This window comes from Hyaena hyaena, unplaced genomic scaffold (assembly GCF_003009895.1).
Source record: "Hyaena hyaena isolate Hyena2069 unplaced genomic scaffold, ASM300989v1 scaffold_54, whole genome shotgun sequence".
Taxonomy (NCBI): Eukaryota; Metazoa; Chordata; class Mammalia; order Carnivora; family Hyaenidae; genus Hyaena; species Hyaena hyaena.
The window spans coordinates 3050487-3073311 of record NW_024080685.1 but is presented as its reverse complement, the minus strand read 5'-3'; the positions used below and the strand labels follow the sequence as shown (position 1 = coordinate 3073311).

The window sequence follows — 22825 nt, the reverse complement described above, 5'->3', positions numbered from 1 at the left end:
GATTGCTAAACTAACTCCCAAAATACTAAAGATCGAACACAATGAAAGTTTATTTTTTGCTCACACAAAGTTCCATGTAGCTTGGCAGTGCCTCTATGTTGACTCAAGAATACAGTCTCCCCCTATCTCAACTAAAGATTTCCATGGAAGGAAAGACAAAGACAGAAGTGGCATACTGGCTCTTAAATGCTACAGTCCACATTCCCTTGTCCTGAACAAGGTACTGCCTTCCCTAATCTATATGAGGAATGGAAACTGGAAGGGAAAGTGCACTTGTGTCTGCCAAACAAACAGGTAATTTTTAAGTTATTTTTTAATTGTTAAGACAAAAAGAAAAACTCATGAAAAAATCTAGCTCAGGAAAAGAAGTCTAAACAGTTTTTAGATTATTTTCTTTAATAAATTAGATCAGAGGTGAAGAAGAATTCCTTTTCTGGGTAGACAGTTCACCAATGTCCACCGTAAATAAAATTTCAGGTACACAGTGAACAAATGGACCATCTACGGCAGTATGGTCATGTTATAAATCTGAGGGGGAGTATCTCCTTTTTCTAGGGAAATACACGGCCCACAATGATCTATATATTGCAACATGATCTAAGAACACTGGCTTTAAGGAAAAGGGAAAAGTGATTGTAATCGTGTCCCTTAATTTTCTTTGTCATAGCATACTTAGTTAATTCACTGTTCATATCTAGAATTTGATAACATCTTTCTTGCTCCATTTCAGGGGCTGGCCAGGAACCTCAATAAAGCAGTAAGAATATGACAATAATTACTCTGGTGATTCCACACAAGTCATTAAAGCCTGCCTGCGCCTGTTTTCTCATCTATATAAGTAGAAACAGAAATCCTTCAAGGGCGCCTGGGTGGCTCATTTGGTTAAGCATCCAACTCTGGCTCAGGTCATGAACTCATTGTTTATGAGTCTGACCCCCTCATTGGGCTCTAGTGCTGACAGCTCAGAGCCTGGAGCCTGCTTTGTATTCTGTCTCTCTCTCTCTCTCTCTTTCTCTCTTTCTCTCTTTCTGTCCCTCCCCTGTTCTCTCTCTCTCAAAAATAAAAATTAAAAATGTTTTAAATTTAAAAAAATAGAAATCCTCCAGGAATATTACTAAATGTCATGAAAATAAATGTCAATAGTTAAAATACTATTTATAAGTGATAGAATTATGGATTATTTTTTACTTTTATTTTCCAAGTTTTCTACAAAGGACATTTTTACTGTTTCTAATGAGAAATAAAAAATTTAATCAAATGAAAACCAATTTTCAAAGACACTATATATGTGTGTGTGTGTGTGTTTATCTTAAAGGACTAGGATTTATGTTCTTAGTGACCTTCATGAATTTTTTCATCTTTGGGAAAGATCCGAATTAAAACAGACTCTCCCAAAATGAGGTTTATGAGACCAGAAACTACACCTATCTAATCTGCCACTGTATGTGTGTGTAGATATACACACACACACTCACACACACTTATACATGCATACATACACATACACACGTATACATACATATATCTCAGAACTTCTTTGTTCAATGATGTACTAAAACTTAATTGCTTATATTAAAAAATCATTAAACAACTACTAGATATATATTTCAGGTCACAAAAATATATCACTATTAGTCTCCCTGCTCACCCTCTTGCCTGCTACCATTTACTCTCTACACAACAGCCAATGTATTGCTTTCAAAACATAAATAAGATTATGGATACCCCTGGTTTCATCCTTCAAAAAGCATCCCATCACACTTTAAACAACACCCAAAATGTTTCATCACAATCTGTAAAGCTCTACATAACTCTCCCACCTTATTCCTACCATTCTCCCCTCAATGTTTCCATTCAGCTATACAACCTCTTATTGTTCCTCAAGCACAGCAAACACATTCCCATCTTTTCCATAGCTCATTCCTTCACTTTATTCAGGTCTCTGCTTAAATATCACCTTCTCAGAGAAGGCTTTCTTCACCAATCTATTGAAAATAGCATCACTTCTATCACTCTCAATCTCTTTACCCTCCTTTATAGCCATTATCACTGTCTGTAAAAATATTACATACCTTTTCATCTGTTTTTTCCATGTCCCCACAAAGGTCTATGAGAGCAGAAACTACACTTATTTGCCACTGGATCGTTGGTGACTACAAGTGTACTAGACACACAATAATGCTCAATACTCATTGAATGAATGAATAATGTACTGACATTTGCCATAGCTAGAATACGTTGAAAACTGGTATTCACTCCAAGGGCAAGACAACTTTGGAAAGATGTTAGATACTTCTTAAACCTTAGGAGAAAGTAAACTTGAAAATAAAGAGCTTACTAGTTTTGTTGAATCACCATATAAACAAAGAAGAAACGATGACCTTCTCCCATTACAATATCCAACATGTGAACTGGCAAACTGTTTAGTGGACTATGAGAGCCCCATGGATAGAGAATTAAGGTTTAAGCTGGGGCTACGTGACTTTCAAAAAGAAAATTAGTTTCAAAACTAAATTTAATGTTTTAATAGTAGCAACAGCTGTTCAGAGGAGGGGAAATTCCCCCCACCCCAAGTTTCATTCTGAAAGATGATTCTTTCAAAATGAAAAATAACTTGTGTTATTTTCACTTGAGATAGAGAAGATCATGTTGTTTACATATTGTGCAACATTTTCCCAGGACACTCAAATCTAATTAAAGCCAGAATAGAACCGCCACCTCATTTCCTAGACTCAGATGCAAGAAACTCCCTTAGTTAACTTTAGAATGGGAAAAGGAGAGAAAAGAAATGGAGAGTTGAAAAAAGTTCAACATCAGTCTGAATTTAAAAAGAGTTATAGAACCTGCAATGCTGTTATTCCCAAAGCAGATGATCTTGGGATGTCATTTTTAGGGCTCAACAACTTCTCTAAAATAATAAGCAAAACGTATAAACATACATGTATCCATAGTTTTTTACTATATTCTCAGAGTCTACATCCTTCAAATGATTAAACTTTGTAAGTCTGTCCTAATTCATCACAGACCTTCAATAGACCACGTCAGCTTGTAGAGCATTTACTTTAGGCCACACAGATACCAATATATGTATACTTGGTATCTACGTAATTTTACATGCAAATTATACTGAAGCTACTTGGCCAGTGTGGAGATTCAAGAAACCTAAGCTCATCTCAGAGATCTGGGCTCTAAAGGAGACATTAATGGTCATTTCCCAGGTATTCCTAAAATTTGCAAGACCACAGGCCTACTGCATTAATCATAATAAGACACCCCCCCCTTTTTTTTTTTACTTCTAGAACCACGGAAGCACAAACTTGGCTCTGTTGGTAGAAATTAAAGACCTTTAATTATATGAGGCGAAAGGGAAAGAAGCCTAGAACATTCTCAATGCAATCAAATTCAACTTAGTATTGTGTACCTATTTAACTTCAAGATCCAATGGTGCAAACAAGGACAATCAACACATAATTCCTAATTTTAATCACATTAAATGTATAATAATCTAGCTAAGGAAACAAAGAACATATAATTCAAATGTCACCAATAACAAAAGATAAGCATACTAATACTCAGATAAGTGGTATTTGTAAATAAAACTGATCAAAAAAAATCTAGTATGTTGGAAGTGACAAATGTGTTGGATACGGTTAGAAATATGTGTTAAATCAGAGAAATTTGTAAATATCACTAAAACTCTGTAGGGACATAAATCAAAGTAACGTTTTAAAAATAAAATTAAAGAGGAACTTGACGGAGGAACAAGGGGGAGAAGAAGGGCGGAAATGGTGGGGGAAAGGGAGAGAGGCAAACCATGAGAGACTCTTGAATGCTGACAAAAACTGAGGACTGATGGATGTGGGGGGGAGGGGGGGATGGGCATGGAGGAGGGCACTTGTGGGGATGAGCACTGAGTGTTATGTGGAAACTAATTTGACAATAAACTATTGAAAAAAATAAAAAATAAAAAATAAATAAATAAAATTAAAGAATGTTTATATTATTGCAATCATGAGAATGAAATGAACAGAGATCAGAGTAATAACTTGACTAAATGGATGAATAAAAAGTAAAATCGAGACTCAACCATGAATGTGTCACTCAGCATGTACATAATAGAATTTCTCATCTTGTCAATGATAGTAAGCAAATTACACACATAGGAGTGAGTGGATGGCTCAGTCAGTTAAGCCTCCAATTCCTGATCTTGGCTCAGGTCATGATCTCATAGTTTGTGAGACTGAACTCCAAATGGGGCTCTGCACTGACACCACAGAGGCTGCTTGAGATTCTCGCTCTCCCTCTCTCTCTGCCCCTCCCCTGCATGTGTGCACTCTCTCTAATTAATAAAATTTTTTAAAAAATTTTCACACAGCAATGAAGTCAACCATAGTAGGGGCAGAATAATATATGATCTAGCTAGCTCCACCTTAAAAGTAGTTCTAAGGAGGAGCTTGGAAAGTTCCTGTGCAATGAACAAGATTTGAGGCACACTGAAATTGTCAAGACTTTATTTGAGCATACATCAATTCAAAATGGTCAGCACCAAACCTAAGGTGGTTAGGAACACTCCAGAAACAAGAGCTGGAGGAGAGGTTTTCATGGAAAAGACATTGAGATGAATCAAGGAAATTATCTGATTGGCTATAGCTTTAACAGTTCCCTTATTTGGGAAAGCCTAGTTGTCTATCTGGGATTGGTTGGTTTTAAGTTTCATTTTCTCAGATTCAAGTGCACTGACTGTGGCTTATATTTTGGTTTGCTTGCACAGGCTTCCAAGCAACTTCAATCTAACAGCCTCTTTATTGGTTTACTTTAACAGTTCATAAACAAATCTTCAATTAGGCTAAAATCAAGTCAGGCAACAACAGATGCTGGCGAGGATACAGAGAAAGAAATCTCTTTTGCACTGCTGGTGGGAATGCAAACCGGTACAGCCACTCTGGAGAACAGTATACAGATTCCACAAAAAATTAAAAATAGAACTAGCCTACAACCAAGTAATTGCACTACTAGGCATTTATCCAAGGGATACAGGTGTGCTGTTTCAAAGGGACATATGCATCCCAATGTTTACAGAAGCACTATCAACAACAGCCAAAGTATGGAAAGAGCCAAAATATCCATCGACGGGTGAATGGATAAAGATGATATATATATACACACACACACACACAATAGAGTATTACTTGCCAATCAAAAAGAATGAAATCTTACCATTTGCAACTATGTGGATGGAACTAGAGGGTATCACGCTGAGTGAAATTAGTCAGAGAAAGACAAATATCATATGACTTCACTCATGTGAGGACTGTAACATACCAAATAGATGAACATAAGGGAAGGGAAGCAAATATAATACAAAAACAGGGAGGGGGACAAAAACAAGAGACAAATATGGAGAACAGAGGGTTACTGGAGGGGTTGTGGAAGGAGGGATGGGCTAAATGGGTAAAGAGCATTAAGGGATTAACTCTTAAAATCACTGTTGCAATATGCGTGAACTAACTTGGATGTAAATTTAAAAATTAATAAAAAAGAAATCTTCAATTACAGTTATAAGGAATTATACTAAGCATACTGCTCATGAATTTAGGTCTTGTAGAGCAATTGTATCTCCTGATGATGTATTATCAATACAAATAAAATGAAATGTATGTGGACACATGTTGTCTCATCTATTCTTGTCAATGTTCAATGATTATTCAGAAGGAATGGGAATAGGGTAAATGAGTCAACATTATAATGCTGAAGTAAGTATGAAGGACTCAGGAAAGGGATAGATGACCTAGAGCTGTGGTGTATTGAAGGAAGATTTGACAAAGTAGGCAGAATTTGTAGCTGTATGCTCAAAGTAATTTAACTCCAGTGAAACTCTCTTTGAGGACCATGCAGAAGTTCAGCTTACTTGGGGGGAAGAATCACAGAATCAGTACTGTAGACATACACTATCTATGTACACATACAGACGTCTATAAATAGTTCAACATTCCTATGGCACCAATTAAGTATTATTTAGCTTGGAGAGAAAGACTAGATTGAGGGGAAAAAAATACTAGAAACATTAAAATCTCAAGTCACAGACAAGACTGTATTTTAAAAACACACTTTATATTTTTTTGGAATAAACAAAAACTAAATTGGAATTATACATTTTTAGGAAATAAATGTAACTGATAAGATAGATGTCTACAAGTAACTAAGTAACTCAAAATGAAACATAATCAGGGCACCTGGGTGGCTCAGTCAGTTAAGTATCCAACTTCAGCTCAGGTCATGATCTCAAGGTTCATGAGTTCAAGTCCCATATCAGACTCTGCACTGACAATGTGGAGTCTGCTTAGGATTCTCTCTCTCTCCCCCTACCTCATCTGTACATGCGTGAGCTCTCTCTGTATCTCTCTTTCAACATAAACTTAAAAACTTACAATCAAAGTTAAGAACAAAGAATTTTCAACAATGACATGCAAGAAACCACAAAACCTAATAACAAATACCACAAAACCAAAGAAAAAAGTAAAATAGAACAAATCCACAATGGTAGACCTCATAACATGAACTGAAAATGTTAGAGCACAACTTTCAACTGGAAACACTACCACCATTCGTACCAAAAGCACACTGAATCTTGCAGTGAGTTGCAAATTTGGTTTGAAAATACATTCAATTCTATAATTTGAAAACCAGTTACAACTATTATTTTTTAAATTAAAAACTATAAAAAATAAAGCTTATAAAATCTTCATGGCTGATAGAGATTCTAAGAACATAAAATGAAAAAGATTTGGAATAAACTTTGTTGTTAATGCAATACATTAACATTTGTTTGCTACAAACATAATAGGCACTTTTGGTTTCAAAGAAAGTATATGTTTTATTCTAAATTCAAGTTTGATTTTTGTGGTACCTGAGTACAATACAAAGTGGGCTTTTAGTTCCCAAAAGCTAACTTTTGTTGCTGCTATTTACTCTATTTCATGATTTGTAGATCCTCTGAATGGTAGAAAATAAGCACATTTTCAAAATAACACCATTTAATTCTGACTTGAAGTACCAGTAAGTGGTCAGATTAGAAGGGGGTTATTAGATTGTGAACCTGTATGTGTAGAAAAAGGAAAAAAATTTTACATAAGGCATGAATTAAATATATATTGCAAAGACTGAAATGTAATTTCCTCATTCTGAGAGAAGATACACAAAAGTAATTTTCATAATTCAACTTTGACTCAGATTTCAGAGATAACTTTCTGAAATTTACTTCAAATATGTTTTGCCCTAATACACATAAGCAGGTTTTGTGTGTCATTCTACTTCTCTCGACCTATATTTATAGAGGTATGTCAAGTCACTGACCACAAAGACTATCAAATGGAAACTTCAGTAACCAAACACAAGAAATACCTACTTTGCAAAAATATTTGGGAAAGTTACCAATGAATGGTTCTAGCAAGCAATAAACAAAATCAACAACCCCTAAAGAGTGGGCGAATCAGATTCCCAGAGTTATCACAATATTCAATGTCTAGCTTTTAACAACAAAATATCACAAAACATACAATGAAACAAGAAAATTTGGTCCAATCAAAATAAAGAATTGAAAGAAAATCATTCCTGAGGAAGCCCAGACACTCACTGGACTTACTAGATAAAGACATTAAGCCAACTGCATTAAGTATCCTCAAAGAGCTAAAGGAAACCATGTACAAAGAATAAAAGGAAACTGGGAAAATGTGTGAACAAAATGAGAACATCAACAGGGACACAAATTACAAAAAGTAACCAAACAGAAATTATGGCACTGGTAAGTAAAAAACTGAAATGAAAAGTTCACTAGAGGGATTCACCAGCAGTTGCGAGCCAGCTGAAAAAAGAATCAGCAATTTGAAAACAGGACAACTGAAATGACAGAGTCTGAGGAGCAGAAAGGAAAAAAATGTGAACAGAGCCTAGAATATCGTCAAATTAACCAATATACTCATAATGTAAGGCCCAGAAAGAGAATAAAAAAGAACAAAGGGAACATCTGCATAAATAATGGCAGAAAATTTCCCAAATCTGATGGACTACGTGAATCCACATAGCCAAGAATCTCAATGGACTCCAAGAAGGATAAACCCAAAGAGATCCATATGGTAGTTAAATGGCCAAAACATAGAGACAGAGAATCCTAAAAGCATCAAGAGAGAAGGGGGTCCTCAACACAGAAGGGATCCTCAATTACTCATTAGAAATTATGGAGATCAGAAGGAAAAGGATTACATATTTAAGATGCTGGGGAAAAAAATCTGTCAACCAAGAAATTCTAAATCTGGCAAAACTACACTTTAAGAATGAAAGAGAGGGGCACCTGGGTGGCTTAGTCGGTTAAGCGTCCAACTTTCGCTTAGGTCATGATCTCGTGGTTCGTAGGTTCGAGCCCCGCATTGGGCTCTGTGCTGACTGCCAGCTCAGAGCCTGAAGCCTGTTTCAGAGTCTGTGACTCCCTCTCTCTCTGACCCTCCCCTGCTCACGCTGTCTCTCTCTCTCTCCTAGAAAAAAAAAAGAATGAAAGAGAAATGAAGATGATTCAAGATAAATAAGCTAAGGGATTTCACTACCATTGGACTTGCCCTACAAAAAAATGTTAAAGGGAGTCCTTCAGGCTTAAATGAAAAGACAGTAAATTGACGGAGTATGAAGAAATGGAGAAAAATTGTAAAGGTAACTACGTAGTGAAAGAGGAGGAAGAAAAAAGGGGAAGGATGGAGACAGAAAAAGATCAAGGAGGAGGAACTGCAGCTGCCTAAGCTATACTGCTGGAGAAAGAGCCCACAATGGTGAAGTCTTTAGGGACCACTTAACACCAGGGCTATACTGCTCTGGAAATAGGCCACATGGAGGCAACTCATGATGCAATTTCGGATATCAAGCCCAGCCAACCCTCCAAATGTCTTTGGACCCAGCCACCACTACCTGATTGCAACTGGAGAAAAATCACTAACAAACTCTGGTAGGAAAATTGGATATTAATTTGGAGATCAAGAAACTTAAATCCATAATTTGGATATTTTGATCATGCTTCTAAACATCAGGGTGCATGTATCCCTTTTAATCAGTATTTTTCTATCCTTTAAGTAAATACCTAGTAGTGATATTGCTGGATTATAGGATAATTCTATTTTTAACTTTTTGAAAAACCTCAATACTGTTTTCCACAGTGGCTACAGCAATTTATATTTTCACTAACAGTGTAAGAGGGTTCTCCCTTCTCCACATCCTCACCAACATCTGTTTCCTGTATTGTTAATTTTAGCCATTCTGATATGTGTGAGGTGATATCTCATTATAGTTTTGGTTTGTATTTCCCCAATAAGTGATGTTGAGTATCTTTTCACGTGAATACTAGCCACCTGTATGTCTCCTTTGCAAAAAAAATCTATGCATATCTTCTGCTTATGTTTTAACTGGATTCTTTCTTTCCTGGGTGTTGAGTTTGATAAGTTCTTTATAGATTTTGGATACTAATCCTTTATCAGATATGTTATTTGCAAATATCTTCTCCCATTCCAAAGGCTGCCTTTCAGTTTCATGACAATAGCCAAATTATGGAAAGCCCAAATGTCCATAGATTGCTGAATGGATACATAACTTGTGGTATATACACATACACACATACAATGAAAGATTATCCAGCCATAAAAAAGAATGAAATCTTGCTATTTGAAACAACATGGATGGAGCCTGAGTGTATAATGCTAAGTGAAGTCAGTCAGAGAAAGACAAAAAATATATGATTTTACTTATGTGTGGAATTAAACAAAACAGATGAACACGGGGTGGGGGGAAGAGAGGCAAATCATAAAACAGACTCAACTATAGAGAACAAACTGAGGGTTGTTGGAGGGGAAGTGGGCAGGGGGATAGGTTAAATGGATAATAGGTATTAAGGAGGGCACTGGTTGTGATGAGCACTGGGTGTTATATGTAAATAATGAATCACTCACTGTGTTCTACTCCTGAAACTAATATTACAAATATGCTAACTGGAATTATTTTTTTTAAGTTTATTTACTTATTTTGAGAGAGAGAGCATGCAAGTATGAGTAGGGGAGGGGCAGAGAGAGAAGAAGAGAGAGAATCCCAAGAAAGCTCCGCACTACCAGTGCAGAGCCCAAGGTGGGGCTTGATCTCATGAACCATGACCTGAGCTGAAATCAAGAGTCAGACACTTAACCAACTGAGATACCCAGGCATCGCAACTAACTGGAACTTAAATAAAAACGTGACCACTAAAAAAAAAGGAAACTTAAATCTACTTTTTATACAATATCGAACAATAATTTATAGTTCAAAACCATCAACTATTAAATATCAATAGACTACAGGGGTGCCTAGCTGGCCCAGTCAGTAGAGCATGTAGCTTTTGATCTCAGAGTTGTGAATTCAAGCCCCATGTTGGCTGTGAAGCCTACTTAAAAAAGAAAAAAAAAAAGAATATACATTACAGAAATAAACAGAAGTCAGTATTATGTAAAAATGAAAAACTTCTAAACACTTCACAGCAAAAAAAAAAAAAAAAAAAAAGATAAAAAGAAGGCAATGTTCTCTGTTGGTGAAAGCATCAATAGTGTGTATATACACACACTCTAAGAACCAGCAATTCTACTCCTAACAGAAACACATATATGCACCAAAAGCATTGAATAAAAACATTCACATATATGAATTACATATGCATACAACTGCAACATTTAGGTTAGCCCAAAATGGGAAAAAACCAAAATGTCTGTTAACTGAATATATACCTTTGTGGTAAATCATACAATAGAATTAAAAGTAATTTAAATCAATGAACACTCCTTCATGCATGACACAGATGAATCTCACAAACATTTAGCAATAGGGATGAGACACTAAATAGAAAATACATAATGCCATTTATATAGTTCAAAAATAGGCAAACTCATTGATGGTCTATCTTTAGGGAGGAAGAGAAGTACTGTCATGCAACTGACACTTGGTGGAAATCCACTGAGCCACAATGCTGATACACTTTTCTACACATATTTTCCCCTGTATACAGGTTGTATTAGTTAGCTAGGCTGTCACTCAGAATACCACAGACTGAGTGGCTTAAGCAATAAATTTTTTTTTTCACAATTATGGAGACCAGAACTCCAAGATCAAGGAGTGAACAAGGTTGGTTTCTTTGTGAAACCTCTCTCCTTGGCTTGTTGATAGCCCTCCTTTCCCTATGTCTTCTCATGGTCTTCTCTGTATATGGCTATATCCTAACCTGTTCCCCTAAGTCATAACGGATAAAGGGCCCCCCTAATGACCTCAACTGAACTCAATTACCTCCGTAAAGTCCCCAAACACTGTTGCATTCTGAGGTGTTGGTGGTTAGAACTTCAGTATATCAATTTTGAAAGGACACAGAATTGCCTAGAACATATGATATACTTCAATAAAAATTATACAAGAGATGAAGGCAACAAAAAAGCAGATTTTTTAATGAAAAATGAATTAAAGCTTCCTATTCAAAATATACAAAGAACTGACATACATTTATAAAGTCAATACTCTGACTCCACTTGACAACTGATCTTGAAAAGGTAGTAGATGCAAGTATTAAGCCAACACAAACTAAACAGTCAACAAGAAACTGAAATAAGCACTGATCTCAGGTGCCAAGTCTCACATATTAAATAAACAAAATAAATACAAATGACAAAAGAAGGGAAACTGGTGCATGTACATATTGATGAGGGCATTACAAAATTAACCTAATCTTTCTGGCAAGTAATCTGTTAAAATGTTATAGAAGATATAAAAATGTTTTAACCCTTATCTCTACACTTCCAAAAAAGGAAAATATCCCATGGAAGTAAAATCTTTCAAAAACTATTAGGGTATTTTTTTTTTAATTACTGAAATAGAAACAACTCCAGTGAAGAGAGAGCAGACTACAAATATTAAAAAAAAAAAAATTAATATAAACTATGTAAATACAAGAAAATGTTTATGTAAAATAAGATTATTTAAAGATATTGCTTAGTGACAAGGGTCAGATGTGGATATAGGTGTAAATAGGTGTATGTGTGAATCTCCTCACCTCACTCCTTTGGTTAAAACTCCTCAAAGGTTTGCTCACCACATAGAGATACACAAGGCCCTTCATCATCTGGTTGCTACTATATTTCTAGATCCTTTCTCACCACTTAATTTTATTATCACTGTACCCTTCATCCTACCAAAGTTCTTGCAATTTCCAAAATTTGGCAACCTTTTTCTCATGCCTCTTGCTCAAATTGCCTCCCCCATTCACCTTCTTCTCATAACAAATTCCAACCAGCTCTCCCTTTCACACCTAATTCAACCAGAGCTGTGACCTTCTCTGTGCCTCCAAAAACTGAGTACAGTCCTTTATCATAGCACTTCTTCTACAGGGCTCACTACACTTTCTCCCCACTAAACTGGGAGCTCTTTGAGGACAGAGATTTTTGTTCACATTTGTGTCCTCGGAGTACAGAATAACAACTTGATAAACGAAATGATGAATAAATGAAGAATACGAATTTTTTCTTGTAAATTTACCTAAATAATGTTACTGTAAATCACTTTAAATAAATACGGATTTTTAAACAAAAATATTTTCTCCCTCTTCAGGATAATTTTTCTTCAATTCAGCAGCAGCTTAACAATTATGGCAACATGTCATCAGACTATCACAGAGCAAAAATGTTGTATTACTGCCAGCTTTTAGCCACAGCTGTCCTTTAAATGATGTCCTAACATTCCCTCTCAGGATAGTTAATAGATTTAATTTAATCCTTCAGCTTTACATAAAAAATATAAACCAAGAGGCCATACAGGATCAATAAAGGTAGAACTTGTTCCTTTTGGTATCTGGGAAGTGGACAGGACTTGAAACCCCCCACAAGTATGATTTGCCTGCTCATACCTTACCATACTAGAATATTTTGGAAGGAAGAAATGACTCCCTGCATTGGGGGGAAAGAGGAAAAAAGAAAAAATCAGAATGCTAAGTAGGGGCTTCTGAGACTTTCAAGAAATAAGCCCTTTTCAAGTCAGCATCCTTTAATATCAGCAATAGCTGCTGAGAGAAGGGGAAGTCCACCCTGCAAGAAATTCAAACAGGCCTGGGGATTTCATTATGAAAAGAAACTTCCTCTTTCACAAGCAAAAAGGAAGATTTATTGTCACTGTGACAGACCCTCTAAAACTATTCACATAATTAAACAGACTACATTGATTCCATAACCAAAAAGAGAAAGGGGAAGTCCGGACACACACATGAAAACACAATCATGCCTCTGCAAGGCTCTTGAGGGTTACACGAGCATCTGGTTCCTGGGGAACGGGGACTTTTGGGGGGCAAAGCAGGTTAAAACTGTGTCCAAAGAGAAAAGTGGGATTTATCTGTTGATTTCAACTGTGCTGATAACCCTTGGCTCCTTTCCCAGGACTGTGAGAAATGCCTGCAATATCCTCTCGCTGAGTTTCTGTTTCTCCTAAAAGCCCTGTCTAGCCATAAATGGCACTTCGATGGGATTTTTCTCTGTCCTTCCGCCCAGGCAGGAAAGTGTGGTTTTTCCTCAGAGCTTTCAAGAGAACTTCGGAAAGGCGGTCTGGGATACAAGGGACGGCACAGGCCTGGGCTGAAGGCGACGGGCCTCAGCCTTCATTTTCTACAGCCCATCCCTGCCCGCAGGTGCTTCGTAGGGCACAGGCCCAGCCCTCCGCGGGGCCCCCGGATGAGCCCTTCCACCAGGCTTGTTAGCAGAGTAAATTAGCCCCTTCTGTGTAATAAACAAGGCGGGCCTTCCGCGGCTCCTAACTGGTCCTAGGACCTCCTTTCTCTTGTTCAAAACGCTTGTCCCTGTCACCCCAAACGGTGGTCAGAGGACCCTCCTAAGCCCCGGCTGGCAGCCTCAGCCCGACGAACCAAGCCCTTGGGAGGCCATTGGCTCCTCTGGCGTCAACCCAAGCCTCCCGCGGAAACTGCAAAACAGGCCCCGTTCCTGGCGTTCCCCAAGGAAACATGGCATCTGGAGATGAGGAGGCTGTGGGCCAGACAAGGGGCCAAGAAGAGAGAACCCGACGAGCACAACCACTACCTTTCTCTCGACGCGCTCCTCCGGCCGAATCAACACGGGAAGCGCGGGCGCGAGCTCTGCTTGTAGCCCCTCCGCTGAAAGTTCTGGAAGCAGGCTGGCTGGGCATGCGCAATGCTCGCACCTAAGCCCCTAGAGAGGTCAGCTGGTCTGGACTCCTCCCTCCGCTCACTGAACTCCCGCGCGAAACAGGACAGGGCCACGCACGCACGCGCAGTGTCGAAACAGGCCAGGAGCCTTCGTTCACCACCGCATTCTCTCAGTCCTGTGCGCCAGGCACTGTGCTGGGACAGGGATCCTCGAAAGCCTTCCTCGTTCTTGTGGCGGAAGGAGATTGGACTATAGGATTTCTGGTAAAGGTAACGTTGTCTTCGATATCAGCACACCGTGGTGTGAGATTATCTGTAGGAATCATGAACAAGTGGCCGGGGAGATGGGGGGAGAGGGGGGCGAGGGGGGCAATCAGGGAAATCTTCCCAGAGGAAATGCCATCCTGGATATCTAAGGTAAGATTACTACTAGGCTAGGAAGGCAACGCAGGTGCAGCATTCCAGGCAGGGAAGCCGCATGAGCAAAAACGGTGCGATGGGAAGAGGCATGGTCCCTTTGAAGAACCGAGGGAAGAAAGGGTGTGGGAGCAGAGTCTTGCAGAAAGAGTACGAAAAAATGTGCAAGGGCAGACCATACTGGGCCTTAGTATTCTAAGAAATTTTTGTCTCCTTTTTCTTTGCCAGAAAGAATGATCTCTACCTTGGTGGTACTTTGCAGTTGACAATGAATTGTCACTAACTTTAACAGCCTGTGAGGTCAGTAATAGTTTTACCAGCAGAGGAAACAGGCTTGCAGAAATTAAGTATTTTGCAGTCATTAAGTAGCAAAGCTGGGACTTAAACCCAGTTCTGTGCTATGCATGGTCACAGTCATTACCAAAATTAAGCATTACCAAGTGAATAAGCTGTAACAAAGGTCACCACAAGTTTTGTTTGAAAAGAGTTCTATGTTAATAGTCATCTTAAAATCAGGCAAAAAATGCACATCATGTTACAGAAAATCTTAGTTTATGTTCCCCATTATTCTACAGCATACATTTGCAATGGGGAGGGGATGGGGAAGGAGATTGCCCTCAAGGGAACAAAAATTGGTCCTGGGGGAACTAAAACATTTTTAGATATTACACATATTAGTGGCCCACCCAAGTTTAATCCTATCCAACAAAATCTTATTTTTTAATATCTAATTTTTCTCTTTAAGAAGAAGTTTAATTAACATTGAGTTAATTTTAATTTAATTTTATCTCAGGAGAGACAATAACAAAAAAAAGTTAAGAAATGTTCTGAGGCCAAATGTTTATCGATTGAAGAATGGATGAAGAAAATGAGGTATATATAGACAATGAAATATTATTTGGCCCTAAAAAATAATGAAATCTTGCTACTTGGCAACAACATGGATGGAGCCAGAGAGTACTACACCAAGTGAAATAAATCAGAGAAAGTATCCTATGATCTCACTCATATGTGGAATTTAAACAACAAAACAAATGAGCAAAGGGAAAAAAAGAGAGCGGCAAATCAAGAAACAGACTAACTATGGAGAACAAACTGATGGTTACCAGAAGGATGGTTACCTTTTGCGACTGGCTTATTTCACTTAGCAAAATATCAGGGTTCATCCATGTTGTAACATGTGACAAGATTTCCTTTTATAGGACAACATAATATTCTATTGTATGTATATACATTATATTTTCTTTATCCGTTCACCTGTCAACAGACATTTGAGTTGCTGTGCCTCTTGGGTATTGTGAATAATGCTAAGATGAACATAGGTGCACAAATATCTTTTTGAGATCCTGTTATGGATTCCTTTGGACATATCCCCACAAGTGGGATTACTGGACCAAATGGTAATTCCATTTTTAATTTTTTAAGGAACCTCCATTTTTTTTTCCATAATGGCTACACCATTTTACATTTCCTGCAACAGTGTACAAGAGTTCCAACTTCCCTACATCCTTTCCAACACTTGTTATTTTCTGTTTTTTTATAGAGGCATCCCAGTGACTATGAGGTGATATTTCACTGTGGTTTTGATTTGCGTTTCCTTAATGATTAGTGATGTTGATCATCTTTTTATGTGCTTGGGCCATTTTTATGGGCCATTTGTATATTTTCTTTAGAGAAATGTCTAGTCAAGTCTTTGCCCCACTTTTTAAACCAGTTATTTCAGTTTTGTTGTTGTTGCATTGTAGGAGTTCCTTACATATTTGAATCTTAACTCCTTATCAGATATGTGATTTGAATTTATTCCATTGGTTCCTTTTTTACTCTATTGTTTTCTTTGATTGTGAGTTTCTAAGTTTGATGTAGTTCCATTTATCTTTTTTTTTTTAATGTTTATTTATTTTGAGAGACAGAGCATGAACGGGGGAAGGGGCAGAGAGGGAGACACAGAGTCCAAAGCAGGCTTCAGGCTTTGAGCTGTCAGCAACAGAGCCCAATGGGGGGCTCAAACCCATGAACTGTGAGATGATGACCTGAGCCAAAGTCGGATGCTTAACTGACTGAGCCACCCAGGTGCCCCATCCGTTTATTTTTTTTCAACTGATCCCTATACTATAGGGATCCCTATAGTATACTATGAACCCTATGATCATATGTATATGATCCCTAGACTATACTAGTCTCACCATTTTAAAAAATAATAAAGTATGGCAGGACTGATATAAAAAAAAATGAGCTTGCCACAGTAGAAAATGACCTGGTCCCTAAGGATATTAAGATGCTGACTGTTTAAGATTTTTGGGTAGACAAAACAGAAAAAATAAATGTAGTCATACAGAAGGATATTTTATAAATAGTAAGAAAACTTGAAAAGTGTATCATTTATCTGGACTTCAGTATTTTCTATCTTGAAAGCACATCTCCAACCATTGTTGCATACTAGTATATTCAGTATGTAATCTGTTCTTCACCCAGGTGTGTAGTTATGAGTTTCCTAAAGGCTGCTGGTGATGCTAGTTTCATATCCTTACGATAAACTACTCATTTATGTGAAATGGAAGTAAAACACGCAGAAATTCCCTTGGATATGAGAGTAGGGTTTCCCCCAGAACAATTAAGTTTGTGGTCAATTTAGCTACATCAGCTAAAAATACCAGCCAATCAGAGTTAGGAGGGAATTGGATTTTCCAAATAAATATGATTCCCAGGAACATGTTCTCTCTAGAAATTCTCAGGCTTGAAATCCAGTACAGAAGGTATTCAAAAGAATTCCATTCTACCACTATGAAGAAAAGTGGTGTTCCTCTTTTGTTGAGTATCATCTTCCTGACTCTGCTTGGCAGCCAAGGTAAGGGGTTCTGAGTTGTATTAGGTTAGTAAAGTCATAGATATGAATTGCTATCAAAGTCTCTTGATTTGCCCAATAAAGTTGATTACATGCATCAGAAAGTGATATAAGTCATTCATGAAAGCTTCTCAGTGATGTAGTTGATAGTCCAAAGTTCATTTCTTTCTTTTTTTTTTTTTTTTGAGAGAGAGAGAGAAAGGAGAGGGTGCAGGTGAGCAAGAGGCAGAGAGAGAGACAGAGAGAGAGGGACAGAGAGAATCCCACAATAGGCAGAGAGAGGGAGATAGAAGCAGGGCTCACCAGAAATGGGGCTCACTCAAAGCGGGCATTGAACTCACAAGCTGTGAGATCATGACCTGAGCCAAAGACAGATGCTTAACTGACTGAGCTACCCAGGTGCCCCTATAAACTTGATTTCTAAGACCTGCTAAGTCAAACAAAAATCTCCTCAGTCTGGATGTGTGAGTTCCTGGCATGTAGTAACTGTTCAATAAATGCTTGTTGAATGGTGATAATGAGATCAAAGGGATTGTCCCCTAAATCATTTTTATAGCTTTAATATTGTTTCTTGATAAGTATGTCTGTGGTTAACCAATTAAGGGTCTAATAATCAGAAACATCTCAAATCTGTTTACTACCTACCATTGGGCAAATTAATGAACTTTTCTAGACTTGACTTTTCTCAGTTGTAAAATGGAGATTTATAGTCATGCTTTTACTATCTATCACTCAATGTGTGGCATATAGAAAGGACTGAGTAAATATATGTTGAATAAATTAAGGAATGAAAATAGTGTATTTCAAAGAGTTTTTAAAGTTTTAAAGCACTATCAAAAAGCAAGCCAGTGGAGAGAAGGAAGATGGTGATAATAATCGGTTATTATAAGTATAGCTTTTTGTCCAAAACCAATTCCATTGCCCTATTGTCAGATAATAAATGGCTTTGGGAGCTGCTTAAGAAATTGTGATCCAAATAGCACACATGAATCAGATGTGTGTCTAACCTGTGATAGACATTTATTAAGTATTGTAAAAATCTTATTTCCTAAGTTTGTAAGATATGGTAGTTAAAAGTAATGCATTTGGACTCAAAAAAAAACCTGAGCTGAAATCCTGCACCTGCCCCCAAAAGCTAAATGACTATGTTCTTTACATAACTTATTTGAACCTTAGCTTCTTTATCTATAAAATGAAGATAATACCTTCTTCAGAAGTTTGTGGTTAATGATTAACAGTGTGGGTTCACAGCTCTCTTGGGAGCCTTTCTGGTGTAATCTAAAACTGGCTCCCTTAATCAGAGGGCAGGGAGAGATCAAAAAAGAGGCAGGCCACTCCAAGTCAGCAGGTTGCAGTTTTAATAATATCAAAGAGAACTTACATACAAGGCTTGTCTTGAGTGGGCAGCAAGACAAATGGATCCCCACATCTACCCAACAACCCCTAAAAACTTAGAAAGAGCTCTAATTTGGCTTAGTCATGTATACAGTGCAGGTATTTCTAAGATCACATCACCATCTCAAGGCTATGTCCTTGGATTAGAGCAGCCTCTGGGAGCCAAAAAGACAAGGGGAACCCACATTCCAAAGACAAGGAGGGGGGAAGAGGAGTCTCCTAAGGCCCAGATCCAGCTCATAGGTCAATTGACAGTAATCTTTTTTTTTTAAATCACATTCCCCCACAAACAGACACTAATGTGACAGTAATAAAATATGACTAAGTCAAATGTATCATTTTGATGGGTCACCTAAATTGAGACTTTGCTTTGGGGCACCTGGGTAGCTCAGTCTGTTGAGCATCTGACTCTTGGTTTCAGCTCAGGTCATGATCCCAGGATCATGGGATGGAGCCCTGCATCCAACTCTGCTCTGAGCGTACAGCCTGCTTAAGATTCTGTCTCTCTCTCCCTCTCCCCCTCCCCCTCCCCCTCCCTCTCCCCCTCTCCCACTCCTCCCCCCGTCCCTCGTTCTAGCACATGCTCTAAATAAATAAATAGAGACATTGCCTTAAATCATACGCTCTACCTTATTTCTTTCCCTTAGGAACCATAATAATGAGGAATAGACGTTGTTTCTGCATCAACACCAGCCAAGGGACAATCCACTTAAAATTCGTAAAGGACCTTAAACAATTTGCCCCAAGCCCTTCTTGTGAGAAAACTGAAATCATGTAAGTAAAAACTCATCCAAAACACGTGTACCATATTGGCAGGAACATTAAATTTAGTGTGAATATTACTCTCAGGACACTTGCCAATATGGACACTTAAAATTCAGATGGTTGCCCCTCCATAAATCTGAACTACTTCTTTTTTTAGTTCTAAACAATAAGGAACTTCTGGTAGACATTAGAACCAAGGATAAGATATCATCAAGCATGTAGAAAATATTTAATGCAAATAACCCAAAAGGAGAAAATGAAAACCATTTATGATTCTATCACCAGTGACAAATACTGGTCACCCCTTGGCCTTGTCTTCCAAATTTCCCTTATTTGCATTTGTGTGCATGTACAAATACACAGATATATACATATATGTACATATACATATATATACATATATATATACATAAATACAAATATATACATATACATACACAAAAATAAAATTATATACTACATATTGTTTTATAGTCTGCTCTTTCCTTAACACTGTATCATGAATATTTCCTCATGCCGGTAAATGTTTTGTAATACCATTCTTTTCTGATAATGTCATTCTTAATGGGCAAATTGTATTCCATCCTATGAATGTACCATAATCTATATGAGCAATGCCTAAATGTAGATTATTTCCAATATTTTGCTATTGAAATCCAACTGTTACTGTGGCAGTATTGTGTCTTTAGTTCTTTCCTATTAATAATAACCTTTCATGGAGTGTTATACAGGAGTGTTGAATCACTGTATTGTACACCTGAAACTAATATTACACTGTATGTTAATTGGAATTTAAGTAAAAACTTAGTAATAACATTTCTAAAGATTAGGATTGCTGGTTTCAATCTTTTAAAACCTAAATCAAGGCTGATCTATAAAATGGCTATTCTTATTCTCAGATTATACTCAGAAATTAAAGAAAAAGTATTTAAACTATTCCTGGAGACTCTGCGGTAATTTAAAAAGTTCAACCAGTTTGTTAATCATGTTTCAGAAAAACATTTTATGTTTCAGGGAGTTTTGTTAGAAAATTTAGCAAAACTTGTGTTGATTTTCACAGTTTCTGCAAAAAAAAAAAAGCTATATTGACAATTCTTCTGTTTTGTTCATTTAAACATAAAAAGCCTTTTCCAACACAGCAGCACTAATATTGTTACTTATAAACTTTAAGTTTCTCTCATTGCATATATCTGTTGGATTTTTTAAAATTTAGGGCTGTGTGCTATCTTAGAAATTTACCCCTCACTCACTAAGATAATGAGAAGGCAAGGAGGAAAACTGAAAGTCTCAGATGCTTATTGTGATAACAAATACATTCTAATTGGGGGCCTGTGCTCACTCTGGCAGCACATGTACATTCTACTGGGGGGACTTCATTCTGAGAGTAAGATGAGGAATTTAAATTATTGAAAGTAAAATCTTGTTGCTCTTTCCTTGGCAGTGTGACAATGAAGAATGGGGATCAAACATGTCTAAACCCAGATTCAGCAGATGTGAAAGAATTGATTAAAGATTGGGAGAAACAGGTTGGTGATTAGGAGGAACAAAATTTTCTTTTAGAAACTAACTTTTGAAGACAAAGAATTTATGTAGTTCCTTTAAGGATATGTTTTTCATTTATATTATTGCGCTCCTATTTTGTTCCTAGAATGATGTCATCACTATGAGGTATAATTGTATTCCTGCATATAGTATCACTTGTCTGTCTCCCCAACTAGAAGTACATGTGTATTGAATTGAAAGGTAGATGCTGAGGATGGAAAGGTAATAAAGTATAAGCCCTCCCTGCTGTAGCAAATGTGCTAACAATTAATTATAGCACAATTTGAGAAATATAAAATAAAGATATGTACAAGAGTCTTGAAGATTATAGAAGAAGGGGTATTTAATTTTGCTAGAAGGAGGGGCAGGGAGAAAGTGTTAAGGAAGACTTTTCATATGGTTGGTTTCTTGAAGGATAAGTAGTTCACCAAGAGAGTAAGGACAGCATGAAAAAGAAGCACAGAAGGGAGTGAAGAGATTGAGGTGGAAAAGTAGATCAGGACAAAGTGGGAAGAATCTTGTGTGAAGTGCTCAGGAGTTAAATTTGAAGAGGCCCATAGAACATGCAGCTGGGAGCTTGGCTTCAGGAGTCTCGTAGTCTAGTGGTTCTCCTACAAACTAACTTTGGGCAAGCCAGCCTTTCCAAGCTTCCATCTCCTCCTCTATAAAAAAGTGGATGATAATAGTACCAGCCTCAGAAGGTTGTAATTTGGACAGGTGGGTTGTAAGCAGAGTTGGAATAAGGGGAGTAATAGGCCAGGAGAATAGACAAAAGAAGTTCAGCTACAAGGCTGTGGCCTCCTCCAAGTCAGTGAAGGAAAGAGAATCAAAAGGATCCCCTCTGAGAGTGAAGAAACTTGAAGCAACAGTTTTGAAAACTTAAAAAAACAAAACAAAACCACAGTCTGGAAAGTCCAAATATATTATAAAGAAGGAAAAATGGTAAGATAAAGAAACATTACCCTTGTTTTCCTTCTCCTCACAGGTCAGCCAAAAGAAAAAGCAAAAGAAAGGGAAAAAAACTCAAAAAAGCAAGAGAATTTTTGGAGCTAAAAAATCTCAACATCCTCGTCAAAAGAAGACCACTTGAGCAACCACTTTACCTGAGAACTTTATACCCAAAAGGTTCTTATAGCCAAAAGGTACCCTTTTACCCAAAAGGGTATTCTTAATTATAACGAAATAATTCCAAAAGGGATGGCATCTTAATACATAAGCTTTTTATTTGACTGGAAATTTTCAAGCATTATTATGAAATTGTAATTAAAGCTAGAAAGTTGCTTTTAAAATCCAAATATTAAGAATTGTTAGAGTGTATAGTTTGGCTTTATTCTTCCACCTCCAACCAGCTGAATGTCATTATGCTTAAGACCACAGCCTTAACACCCACATCTGGACAAATGTGCACACAATCACATCCCACACATAACAGCTGTGGGAAGAGCAGCCCTGCACTTCCCAGGCCACAAATTCCAGCCTCCAGAGAATATTCTAAGTCACATGTCAGCAAGCCCCAGCCCATCTGCATGCTAGTAAGCCTAGCAGTTTGGAATCGAGCTGGACCTCACCAAGCTGCTATGGCCATCGGCATCTGTATTTGAATCTGCCCACAGGCCTCACAGTGTATCTGACCGACCCATGCTGGTTGTCTCTGGGGA

General features: G+C 37.5%; 2 protein-coding genes across 7 annotated transcripts in view; one reads left to right on the top strand and one right to left on the bottom strand.

Moving 5' to 3' along the window:
• ART3 (ADP-ribosyltransferase 3 (inactive)) overlaps positions 1-14205 on the bottom strand; it is a 152922-nt gene extending 138717 nt beyond the window's left edge. For 2 of the 5 annotated variants that reach the window (XM_039230938.1, XM_039230939.1), the window contains exon 1: positions 14121-14204. The gene's annotated coding sequence lies outside the window, so the exon portion shown is untranslated. Of the gene's footprint in view, positions 1-14120 lie in introns of all 5 variants that reach the window. The other 3 variants (XM_039230935.1, XM_039230937.1, XM_039230936.1) reach the window with 2 other exon arrangements.
• Positions 14206-14354: 149 nt separating this feature from the next.
• On the top strand, positions 14355-22474 carry CXCL9 (C-X-C motif chemokine ligand 9). Of its 2 annotated transcripts, none has more exons than XM_039230941.1 (4): positions 14355-14476; positions 19508-19634; positions 21067-21151; positions 22153-22474. In XM_039230941.1, the coding sequence occupies exons 2-4, from the start codon at positions 19519-19521 to the stop codon at positions 22255-22257; spliced, it is 306 nt and encodes a 101-aa protein (XP_039086872.1). In that variant the 5' UTR covers positions 14355-14476; positions 19508-19518; the 3' UTR covers positions 22258-22474. The 2 variants fall into 2 exon arrangements, with proteins under 2 accessions (XP_039086872.1, XP_039086871.1); XM_039230940.1 differs by lacking the exon at positions 14355-14476 and adding an exon at positions 17364-17468.
• Positions 22475-22825: the final 351 nt, after the last annotated feature.